The sequence below is a fragment of the Nicotiana sylvestris genome, chromosome 2 (genome assembly GCF_000393655.2).
Source record: "Nicotiana sylvestris chromosome 2, ASM39365v2, whole genome shotgun sequence".
Lineage (NCBI taxonomy): Eukaryota > Viridiplantae > Streptophyta > Magnoliopsida > Solanales > Solanaceae > Nicotiana > Nicotiana sylvestris.
In genome coordinates, this window is record NC_091058.1 from 141109319 (window position 1) to 141121846 (window position 12528).

The window sequence follows — 12528 nt, forward strand, 5'->3', positions numbered from 1 at the left end:
AGTGAATAGAAGTAAATTTGGGTTCATTTACCTCAACAAGGAATATCATAAAGATGGTTCATTAATCATTCTTTACCAAAAACTTTATGTTGGTATAACGACAGCGAAATACTAAGTATATAATATAATTATGTGAACAACTGTATTATCTATAATACTTTAAATTCAGATCAAATGATAATACGCTTCATAAAATATTAATACATACATTAATTATGAATTTCTCACCTGTCACATTTTATGAATGTGTTTAATCCGTAACAATTAAGTGAATAAAAGTATATTTTTAAACAGATTAATTTCTAAAAGGGAATTGTCACACATGTCTCACTAGGGAATGATTTAACCTCTGTTAAATACTTAAATGGACTTGCTATGAAACTTCCAATACCGAATAGTTAAAAGCAAAAACAATATGGGTTCCACTTGACGAGTCGACCTTTAAGTAGATGGTCCAGGAAAAGGAAGATGCAGATTCTTCACTAAAAAGAAAAGGTAGGATCTTTGCAACTGTAATTCTAAAGTGTTAGAGTCCTTTTTTTAGTTTCACCATCTCCATCGGATATTAATGTAAGAGATTTTTTTATTCCTATATATTATTTAAAATTTTATTACAAAAAATGTTCATGTATTGGTATATACCCGACCTAAATATATTTTAGTTATAAAATATATACAATCCACCTTCTCAATTTATTATTTGTGCCTTCAATCAAGGGATTTAGTTACATCATTTTCCTTTTTTTTCTCCTCTCTCCCCTCTTCTCTCCCGATTGTATCTTTCTCCCCATATATCGAGTAAATAATTTCCCAACTAATTCTACTAACTTCACCCATAGTTTACATTTACACAAATTCATATTCCTTTTTGTCCAAAAAAAAAACTCTGTTTCTAAAACAAAACAGATGTAAATCTACTAACTTTACTATAAAAGCTGTTGAATCTTCACAAAAATACTTGCAGACGTACACAACAAAAAGAATTAACGAAGTAATGTTTATACCGACACTAAAAATTAGCTAAATTAAATAACACTCCAGTCTTGTCATTGTGTGGCAGAGAAGGTATATTATTACCTTAAGTTGACAGTATTTGCCACAATCTTTCTTACATTGTTCTCATTTCTTATAATTCTTTGTTTGCCAACTTCAAAGCTTTGCACGTGCAGAGGCACAATAAAGTTAATACTGGCTAATTCGTTTCTAAACAAATGATTTCAATTGATCAATTATAACTTCAAACTCCAATGCGGGAAAAGGGTAGAGTCATTACTTGCGTATGCCACTTAGAATAGCTAGGGTAAAAATTTTCTTTAATTTTATGTTAAAAGTAAGAAGGGATCTAATTTTACACGTAAGAAATTTGAAAATAAAAATCAAATGATCTTTACAAGTTGTTTACAAATAATTTATAATCATATATTATATAGTAAAAATAAATTTCATACAATTAATCATATATTATACAACTTTTCTATAATTTATCTACAACTTTCATACATTATTTCTATACAATTACAATATCATACCACGTAAATATAATTTTTATACAAATTTTATACAATATGTATTTTGTATCTGATTTATACATAGCAAAAACAAAATTCATACAACTAATTATATATTATACAACTTATCTACAATTTATCATACATTATTTTTACTCAGTTATATACAACTACAATATCATACAACTTAAATATAATTTTTATACAACGTTGTTAAACTTTTATACAATAGTTAAATAAAAAAAATATAAACAACATAATACAATTTTTCTACAATTGTACTACACTTTCGTAAATATAATGTATATCATGTCGTCTTCTTCTTCTTCTTCTTCTATATGAAAATCAGCCAAAACCAAGTCTAATCTTCACCAAAACCCCTCAAAATTGAGATATAAACTCCAAATCATATTCCCAATTGTTTGCAACAAATACCCAATCCAAACAAACAATAATTTCTGAAAACCCAAATTCTAATTCAAAGCTTCAAAGCTTTTTAATTGTTGTCAATGGTGGAATTGCTGCTCTCTTTTCCTTTGCTTTACATTACTAAAATTAGGGATTATTGAGACGTAGAAAGAATTCTCAATTCTTTGCAACAACACTAATTCAAACAAATAATGTTTTTTGAAAACCCAAATTCGAATTCAAAGGTTCAAATCTTTTTAATGGTTGTTAATGGTGGAATCGTGGGTAAGTGCAAGATACGTGGGGGAGGGGATGATATGTGGAGAGAGAAACGTGGGGGAGTGGAAAATACGTTAGAGTTATTTTAAGATACTAATTATTATCATTAATTCCCTTAAAATGTACATAAATGGTAATTGATTATATAAAATGTAATTATAGTAAAATTTAAGTAGAGAGAGTAATATAATTTTATATAGTGTATAAGAATGTAAAATAGAGGAAATTTCTGCATTGGTCCACTTTAAAAATTTTATATATAGGCAATTGTCGTAACTCGTACGGAGCCATTCCATTCTTATCACCCCTACCTACCTACCCTTTAATTATCTTTCTTCTACGTCAAATTGACGTCTTCTATGGACCACATCTCCTCATTTCACAACCACTTTACATACAAGACAAGAGAAATTTCCTTTTCCATCTTACTTAGTGTGCGTTTGGACATAAGAATGGAAAAATTCCGAAAAAACAGGAGCAAAATTTTTTAAATGAAAATGATATTTGAAAATTAAAGTTATATTTAGATATGAATATAATTTTGGGTTGTTTTTAAATTTTATAAGTGATTTGAATTAAAATTTTGGAAAATAATTTTTTGGAGTTTTTCAAATTTTCGAAAAATTCTAAATTTATCTTTAAGTGAAAATTGAAAATTTTATGGCTAAACATTAGTTTCGGAAAAAAGTAAATTTTTTCGAAAAATAAAAAATTTCATTGCCAAACGGGCTCTTAGTCCTTTTACCTTCATATTTCACGTGCTTGATAAAATTCTTTCAATTTCAGGTTGAATTTCCCTTTTTAGCTTTACAGTATTAATCATATTTTGTTAAAATGTATTTTCAACTTTTTCGTTAATATATCTCTTATAATCTTATTTGAGATGGGAAGTTCAATACTTCCAAGCTGCTATTTTGAGGACAAGTCAATATAGACAATACTACTCTTGTCCTAGAAGATAAGGATCGTTTACTTTGATAATGATACGTGAATCTCATGTTCAACTTTGATTTGTAGTATTATGATAAGCTTTATAGTTTGGCAACTTTCACTTCATATGTTACTCTACCTTTTTTTGTTTCGGTACGAATTTATGTATGTTTGAAAATTCATTAATCTTAACGTGTTCCTCCGAGTCATGATTAATTTGCTTTAAGCATACATATTAAAAAATACTAAATTCTAGACAAAAATAATTAGTGTGACTAAATTAACCTTAATTAAATGTCGCAGTATAGTTAATGTGAGGAGTAAAAGACTTTTTAGGGATATATACATAAGGATAATTTTGAAAAAATAAATTAATTTTTTTATTATATAAACAGACACTTATTTTAGACCAAAATAAAAAAATAAATTAATTATTTATTGTGGACCGGAGGGAGTATTAAATACCACTATATAATAATTTTAATTTTGATATATTATATATGTCAAAAGTTATTTAAATTTCATGAACAATTAAATACCATTATATAATTATACGAATTAAAGGAAATATATAAAATATAAAAATGAAAAATAAAAGGAAGCAGATGATAATGATACGAGCATGTGCTTGGCAATGCTTGTCCATTTGTACATTATTTGATTTAAAAGGGTTGAATAGTTACTCTGCTTATAGCCTTTTTCTTTCCCACTTTGTCTGTTCTCTCGGCACTCCAATCCTTTGACTCACTGTTCACACTTGAAACAACCTTGTTTATCTCAAGTCTTGAGCATTATTAGCATTTAGCATCAATCTGAACCTTTCAGCTCAGAGTTTGCTCATGTGAAGAATTGTTAACCATGTCTTTTGACATCTCTTCCATTGTAGCCAGGTATATTTTGGTCCAAGATTCTTCTTTTCTTCTTCGGCAGAAGGTTTATTCATTATTGGCATGAAATTTTGCTCAAATTAGAGTGACGGGTTATTCATATTCTGCTTTTCTCCTTTGTTATTTGTCTCTCCTTAAGTGGTTTTGCTAGCTAGCAAAGCTCATTGAAGACAACAGCTTTGCTCAGTAAGCTTTGTTGTCATAGAAATTGGACTAAAATTATGCTAATTAATAGTGCACTGTTTCTCCTCCGAACTCCATTTACTTCTATTTCATGAAAGTTTTCAATAGATTGCCAGGTTATGGAGAGAGATACTAGAGCCTTGACCTGAATCTCCATCATCAAATAAATTGTGAAGGGACAAAATGATCAATGTTGACCTTCATGCTATAAATTAAAAGTAGGCATTTGAAGACCATTAGTCCTTAAAGAGTACTAAGTGTTACTATGACTTTGCAATCTAGCTGCTCGTTAGCACATTATTCTGTACTTCACTAAAAAACAGCGGCGGATTCAGAAAGAGAAAGAGAGATCAGTCTCAGTCGAACCAAACTCTCGAACCCGTCCAGAAGTTGAGTATGCAACTTGCGATTTAATCGCTTAAAAAAAGTTTAGCCATAAAGATACCGTTAAAGAGTGTTCTAACATGGGGGTGACACCATATAATTACCTTAAAAAGGATCCGATCCTTTGTAGGAACTACCCGTAATAACGAACTTGCGAAATGGATTCCTGACCCTGGTTCACCTTACTTGTTATTGGAACAATTTAGACGTTGTGGGTTCTAAAGCATGGGTTGTGAAATGTATATCTAGTTCTATTTATGTGACAGGCAAGCCCATGACACATATTGCCCCCTTTGGCCCAACAAATATGATGGATTTCACTTGGACTATGTCATCGTCGAGCCCAAAAGCCTGCGTACCATGTGAACTAGTGCTATGCCTTACTAAGCTTTTCATTTTCCTCTCCCATTCCGATGTGACATTCGCATAAGGTTTTAATATGTACCCCTTCTTCGGAAGCTTGCCGGTCTAGAAGCGTATTAGTTCTTCTCTTTACCCGCCCTAGTCGGCCCACCCTTTGTCATGGGCGTCACAATATGTACTTATTTTTCGCACATCTATATGGTTCGATCCCAAAATTCTGGTCTCTGGTTTATACCAATGCGTACCTGCATTTGGATCCGCCAAAGCCTAAGAACATGGATTCCTTTTTCTGAGGATCATAGATTATGATTCATATGTGGCGTGTAGATGGGAAAGGAGTGCAGTTCCTCTTTAGCTGATACAAACTTGAAAATGTAGTTCTTCTACTGACTAAATTAATGTTAATAGTTGTAAGTGCAGAAGATAGTTGTAAAAGGAAATATGTGTGTGGTGCCATAATAATGAAGCTTTCCTTTAACATTCTCCAAATCCTTGCCAAATATGATATTGGCTTGATACTTCTGTGGCATTCTTTCCTCATGTCTGAAACAAAAAGAAATTAAGGAAATGATGATACTTGAACCACGATACTTTACTGATGTCACGTGCCTCTTCTTTTCTGTTACTAGGTACCTGAATTCTTGCAAGCTGCATGAGGTGCTACCCAATGCAGCTCTTCTATCAGAGCTTTATAAGGTAGTCATTTCTTTAATTTTTAGTTACTCTTCTCTAGCGAAGGAAAACAAAAATCTGTATGTTAATCAATCAAATTTGCTTTATTGTAGTCCTTTTTCTTTCTTAATTCGTGTTTTAGCACCTTCTGGCTGATGTAGATCAATGTAGTAATGAATTCTTGCAAGCTGCATGAGGTGAAATATTAGTGAAATATATGTGAACTGATAATTTGCGATATAATACCGAACTTATGTCTATGTATTGAAAATTTGTTGTAATCCTTGCAACATCACTATGTCGTAATACTGTGAAACAAATTTCCTGTTGTGTTAATAGTGTAAAAAGATTTTGCTTTGAGGAATCTAACTTGACATTGATCATTAAAATTCTCAACTTCTTCAGGCCAGCATGCAGAAAAAAGTTCAACAAAGGAGGACTCTGTTAGTTTCACTTGATGAGCTTGAAGATGTTGACATGTCCCCCCTCGTCGATGTATTGCTTAAAATCCATCTATTTGATGTTGATGCAGTGGACGTACTTTGCACTTCACCCTTGGCTGTTAAGCAAGAATCTGTGGTCTCCCTAGTGCGTGCAGTCAATTCAACACTCCGCACTGTTGATCTTCAGGATATGCTATTTAAAAAGGAAATCTTGTGGTATGCCTAAATGATATTATTTTTAATTGATCATTGAATACCATCTTATTTTCCTCATCTATATTTCTCTTACAACTGAATTTTTTTAATGTATCCATACTTATGGCCAGTGGCGAAGCCATGAATTTTCTCAAGGGTGTTCAAACTTGAAATAAGTAAAAAAAATAATCCGACAAAGGGTGTTCAATACATGTTATGTACCTCTAAAATCTAATATTTTACCTATATAAACAATGTAATTTTCCGATAAAGGGTGGTCAGTTGACCACCCTAACCCAAGTGTGCCTTCGCCCCTGCTTATGGCATGCTAGGCACACTAACAGAGGGAAACGAATTAGACAAAGAACCTAATTTTTCCTCTATATAGGATAATTAGAAAAGGTGAGAATATCAGTTTGCTCTTATGTTTCCCCTAGCTGTGACTTATTATTTTTAATTTTTTTTGGTAATCAACTGTATTTCATTAATCACCAAAGAGTTAATTACAAAACCACAGCTAAGCCAACTAAACTAGCTATCAAAACAAAGACATAAACCCTAGCTGTGACTTTAATGTGCATAAGATGATAGATTGCATGTGTTGTTGACAATACCAAGGAATGCCATATTATGGATTTGAGAGGTCTGTAAGTTCGCGATCATGACTTCTGTGTTGAATTTGGGCCTCTGCAGGGACCTTTTTCAGAGCGGTTTAAATTGCCAATCGCTAAAACTGAGGTCCACTGAGATTCAAAAGCTGAATATGGTTGGAAGCTTCATGCAGTTAGACACCCTTAATCTTGACTTCTGTTCTTCCCTCACTAACTTAGAGAGGGATTGCTTTGCTTGCATGCCAAAATTGATGCGTCTCTCCATATGTGGAACTAGAATAGCTGATCTGTGGACAACCCGCGCAGCTTTGACACGCCTTCCTTCTTTGACAGAATTAAGGTTTCAAAACTGCATATGTTGCAAAGATACTGGGCCATGTCTTGCATCATCCAGTAAGATGACAAATCTTCCTGTTTCTGAAATAACTTAATCAGGTCATTCACGCAAGGACTTTGACAGCAACCATAAATTATATACTCAGAAATTTGACTATAAATATTGTATGCAGATGGTGCTGGCAGTCCAGCTTCTGTTGGCAACTTATTTTCAACTTATGGGTTTAAAAGGATAAACCAGGACTCACTTAATGATTCGGCAGATAAAGTATCAAATCATTTTGAAGGAATTCTTTCATCGGATCCCTCTTTTGTTGCCAAAAGTGGAAGGGCTGATTTGCAACATGAGGTCTATGGCTTTTCTTTATGCTTGCAGTTGTTGACTAAAGTTTTACTTGTTTTTTCTCTCTTACATTTTATAGGTTTCAATCCGTGTATCAGGTTTCTTTTGGCGATTTTCATGTTCAAGAGAGAGATGATTGTCCCGAGGATATAAACTTGAAACTGAGAGACAGATCAGTTGTTTCCAAGATGTATCTTTCTTGTCATCCTTCACCAATCTGCTTTGAGAAATACTACAGGGAATACATTATTGCTTCATTGCCTCATCTGGAAGTTCTAGATAACTTTCCTATAAGAAAGCTAGATAGAGAATTGGCAAATACTGTCTTCTCACAGTACTACGAGTACCTGCCGTACAAACGCCAGCGCAAAGAAAATGTTGCAAGTGTTTTGCATATGCGTGAAACAGGTAGAGGTAATGTGTACCACAGCAAATCTTCTCGCATAAAGGAGGCAGTTTCTTGCAGGAAAAGTCCATATTTCTATTCAAGGTCCCTCTGCGCAGCCAAACTTGGTTCATCTGCTTCTCCTTCCCTGCATATACTGTCCAATATCAGCAATAATATCAAAGAAGGAAGTGGGAGCCTTCGACCAAGACAGTTTGAGTATCATCCCACTAATCCTAGTCTAATGGCTTTTGGAACTTTGGATGGGGAGGTGGTCGTCGTAAACCATGATGCTGGAAATACTTTCAGTTACATTCCACTCTTTGGGGTGACTAATAGCATCTTAGGCCTCTGTTGGCTTAACAAGAATCCATTTAAGGTATGCTGTTTTCTCAAAACTAAAATTATAGTTGCTTCGTGGATCATAGTCACATGTACCTTATGAGGTCTTAAATATAGTCTTTATGAAGAAATTTTTTGACGGCAGATAGGGCTCTGATTGTTGAATAATATGCTGCAAATTGGAAGGTTATCAGCCTGTGTTTTGAATTTGATGCAATTCTAAGTACTTAGTGTTGGTTAGTTGCCATCCTAAAACTAGGATGACATTCATATTTTATACAGTAGTGTGCTACAAACCATAACAACATCCAATGGTCGTCGTTTCATTGCATTTTAGTGTGCATTCCCACATGGTGTGACATTTCCAAACTCATATTAGACTATCCCTGCATGTTTGCTGTTCTTTAACTTTAGTCATATGTATCCTCTTCATGTCATGAGCATGTCGTGGGATGTGACTACTTTAGGATATAAGGTCAAATTAGTACAATCTAAGTTCATTAACTGTTGGTGGATAGATCCTATTTTAGGCAAAACCAGAGGGGAAGCGGTGGATTAAATACATGAAATAAATTGGGTAGCCATATTTGGTTGATGTAAGGTGACATGTGTGATCAACCTACATATCTGTCCATTTATGTTCCATTATAAGTATGTATGTTGTATGTTCATGTTCTGTCATTTGATTTTTTGAAATCATACCCAACATTCTAAAGTCTTTTTAAGTACTCTTTTTCATTGTTGCAGGACCATGTAAAAACTGACTTTTGTTTGTTTCTTGACATGTACATGACCACCTTAACAGCATTTTACCCTTTCCTACGGATACAGGGTAGCCTGTAGCTGTAAGTAAAAGTTCGCTGAGTACCAATCTGAAAATTTCATAAATGCATGTAAATGAAAGTTTGTTGAGATTCCTAGCTGACCAATTTATGTTAGAAGATATCTAGTTATTGAAACCCTTGTCCTCCCAAAACTAATATGATCGGATGGAATGTTCCTGCTAGTCTGCTATGTATGCACCTATGGATTTTTCTGCTAAAGGTCTTAATATCCATGCTCTATATTTCTATTAACCAAAAAACATGTAGTACTATATTTTCCATTTTAATCTCCATCACCCCTTTTCTCGGAAACTGCTCATTATTCTCTTTGTTTTCATCTGTTAGCTCCTTGCTGGTTCTGACAATGGCTCTTTGAGATTGTATGACATCAATGACACTTCGCCAAAATCAGAGACAAGCTATAGCAGTTCCAGCCCTGCTGTTTTTGAGAAATTTGAACAGTTGACTTCACTTCATGTTAATTCAACGGACGATCAGTTTGTTACGAGTGGTTATTCAAAAAAAGTAGCCATATACGATATTTGTAGTGGCGAGCGCTTACATTTGTTCAGTGATATGCATCAAGAACCCATTAACGTGGCTAAATTTGCACATCACTCTCCAAACCTGCTTGCTACTTCATCATTTGATCGTGATGTCAAATTGTGGGATTTGAGGCAGATGCCAAATCGCCCCTGTTATACAGCCTCGAGCTCAAGGGGAAACGTGATGGTTTGCTTCTCTCCAGACGACCTTTATCTACTGGTATCGGCTGTAGACAACGAGGTACCTTGATCAATGCAACGTATTAAAAATCTCATTTGATGATACCAAATTTCCTTACTATTGGAATAACAAGTTAAAGGTCTGCTTTGTGGCTTCTGATTAGTTTAGACATATTCAAAAGCAATATTTTTGTTATACAAAATCCCAACTTGATAAATTCGGTATCTTTATGTGTGGCTATACCTACTAGTATATTGTAGATGACTTCATGATTGAGGTTTATACTATCTTTATGGTACAGGTGAAACAACTTTTGTCTGTAGATGGGAGGCTGCAGACAGATTTCCGTATAGCTTCCACAGGGAGCGCTCATAATTATACACGATCATATTACATGAATGGGAGGGACTATGTTATTAGTGGAAGCAGTGATGAATCAATTGTTCGCATTTGTTGTGCTCAAACAGGGAGGCGATTGAGGGACTATTATTTGGAGGTAAAAGCCCAAGAACAATTATATCAGTTTTCTCTTTTCCAAACTCGAGGACCAAATATTTGTCGTTTTTTCTAACTAATTAAGATGTTTCAGAATATTTGATATCTTTAATACATGGGATAAACTAGGTGTTGGCTGCCGTAGTAAGGCTTTTACTTCGTTTCTTTATTTCCAGGACAGGGCATTGGAGAGTCCAATATTGGTGCAGTCCTTGAGAAGTGATCCTTTCAGAGTAAGCTCCAATTCATGGCAGTAAATTAGCTGACCTTCATTTAGCTGCCTTAGCCTCTATTTATTTCGTCACATTGTCTATGAATTGAAACCAGATTTTATTATGCAAATTCCAAGTGCCGCTCCTTGCATTTTTATGAAAATCTCTATCGTAGGTGCATTATTTATAAACATAAGGAGAAAATAAAAGAGAAACAAACCCGAAAAAAGAAAAGGAAAAGAATATACCTATTAAAATATGATGATTATATATGTAATTCTTCACTTATGAAACTAAGCTTTTCTATTTTTTTTTTTTCTTTCTATTTTTGCGTAAAACCAGCATTTCCACATGGCTGTCTTAGCATCTTATATGCGCCCCAGTTCAAGACGAGACATCATTAAGGTAAGTTTTATTCTCCTTACTTTTGTTTAATTCATATGATCATTCCTTGTCCTTTTTTTTGGGGTGGGGTGGGGGGGGGTGGGTGGGGGTGGAGGGGGAATCACCATCATTTATAACGCAATAACTTGGGTGTTTTGCTAGGTCACTTTGCTAGAATCAGGACAATATGGTGATAAAGATTCCATGAGCAAAGATTGTTGCAATCCTTATGGTTATGGAGGTTGAATTTTGCATCTCGCAAATTTGTGTGTATACATGTGTATGAAGCCCAGATTTTTCTGCAAATGAATCTCAGTGGAAGTCTTGCCTAAGAAAAAATATGATGGTTTGCTAGAACTTGTTTTCATTGGCTCTGGGAGCGTGGGTGGGGAAATTGTAAACCATAATTTTTTTTTTCCATATATGCCAATTGCAATTAGAACAGTCAAGATTAGAATATAATATGAAAGTAATTTGAGATCAACTGATAAAAGAAACGCTGTGTTTGCAAAGAAAAATATGATGGTGCTAGAACCTGTCTTCTCAAGAGGAAGAGGTAAAACGAAAAAAAGTTTAATTTCTCTATACACAGAAGACAATTAAAAGAGTTTTTGCATTATCACGTTGTCTAAAAATATATGAAATTAGGTTACCTGCTACAATGTAACATGTTAAAAAATATGGTATAGTACTAAAAGAACTAGGCTGTCTGTTTATAACTTTTAGAACGGAAGAGGGCCTAAACTATCTTTGCTAAATGGTTTATAAATGTCCTCTGTTCATCTATCCGTCCAAAAAACTACACGACGTTAATTCTATTAACAAAAATACTCCGCGACTAACGGCAGAATTGGTGGGTCTTTCATTTAATGACGTGACAATTTTTAACTGGACCACATGGCAATCTTTAATCAAGAATCAAATATGGGTCTTATTTTTACCCATTTACCTGGTCCGACCCATTTACCCATTTTTCCGTGCTTTGCAGTATTGGCAAAAATGACTTCTACAAAATGAAACGGGCTTAGCAAAATTACTGTTCATCAGTGTCCTAAAGTGGAAATCGTATCTATTGCTTTTCGCTGTTTGTTCCTAAAAGTTCAATTCCTTGTTCTCCATTCTATTTTGGTTCTAAATTTTGTGATTTATTCATTATCTAAGTTTAAACTACTGATTTGGAGCTTCAATTCGAAGAAGTAAGATTGAATTTGAGGCCACAATTGAAACCCGTCTGTGCCGAGTTCAACAAAGAAGCTAAGTTTGAAATCTGAAAATTAGGGCTTCGAATTCGATTGGATGTTCATGATTCTAGTTGAAAACATCATTTTGAAGCCCAATCTGAAGGATTAGGATCGATTTGAGTGATTTTCTAGGGTTTTGAGTTGAAAATTTTCGAACGGTTTCTCGACGAAGAAGACGAATTGGGTTCCTTCGATTCTGTGGGTGATTGTTCAAATTGGTTTCTGGGGTTTGTTCGGATTGTTGAGACGAGCTTGTGGTTACGTTTTGAGTTCTAGTTGAAGAGGTTTGGGCTGACTTTGGGTTGGCAGTTTGAAGTTGAAATACGACGAACACTTGCTGAACATTTTTGAGCTTCAGCTGCTGAAGATAGCTTCGA

General features: G+C 34.1%; 1 protein-coding gene across 1 annotated transcript; it reads left to right on the forward strand.

Annotated features, from left to right (window-relative positions):
- The first annotated feature begins 3812 nt into the window (after nt 1–3812).
- LOC104228242 (protein DWD HYPERSENSITIVE TO UV-B 1-like) lies at nt 3813–11267 on the forward strand. The gene is made up of 11 exons (XM_009780678.2): nt 3813–4015; nt 5572–5638; nt 6020–6273; nt 6946–7256; nt 7373–7548; nt 7641–8306; nt 9439–9879; nt 10121–10315; nt 10491–10547; nt 10869–10931; nt 11073–11267. The coding sequence occupies exons 1-11, from the start codon at nt 3984–3986 to the stop codon at nt 11154–11156; spliced, it is 2346 nt and encodes a 781-aa protein (XP_009778980.1). The 5' UTR covers nt 3813–3983; the 3' UTR covers nt 11157–11267.
- Nucleotides 11268–12528: the final 1261 nt, after the last annotated feature.

What these genes read in the sequence shown, in the direction of transcription:
- LOC104228242 (XM_009780678.2), top strand. Translation starts at nt 3,984, where the DNA reads ATGTCTTTTGACATCTCTTCCATTGTAGCCAG. An exon ending in TTTAAAAAGGAAATCTTGTG is followed by an intron (nt 6,274 to 6,945) that starts GTATGCCTAAAT and finishes GGGCCTCTGCAG; the next exon opens with GGACCTTTTTCAGAGCGGTT. An exon ending in TATCGGCTGTAGACAACGAG is followed by an intron (nt 9,880 to 10,120) that starts GTACCTTGATCA and finishes TTTATGGTACAG; the next exon opens with GTGAAACAACTTTTGTCTGT.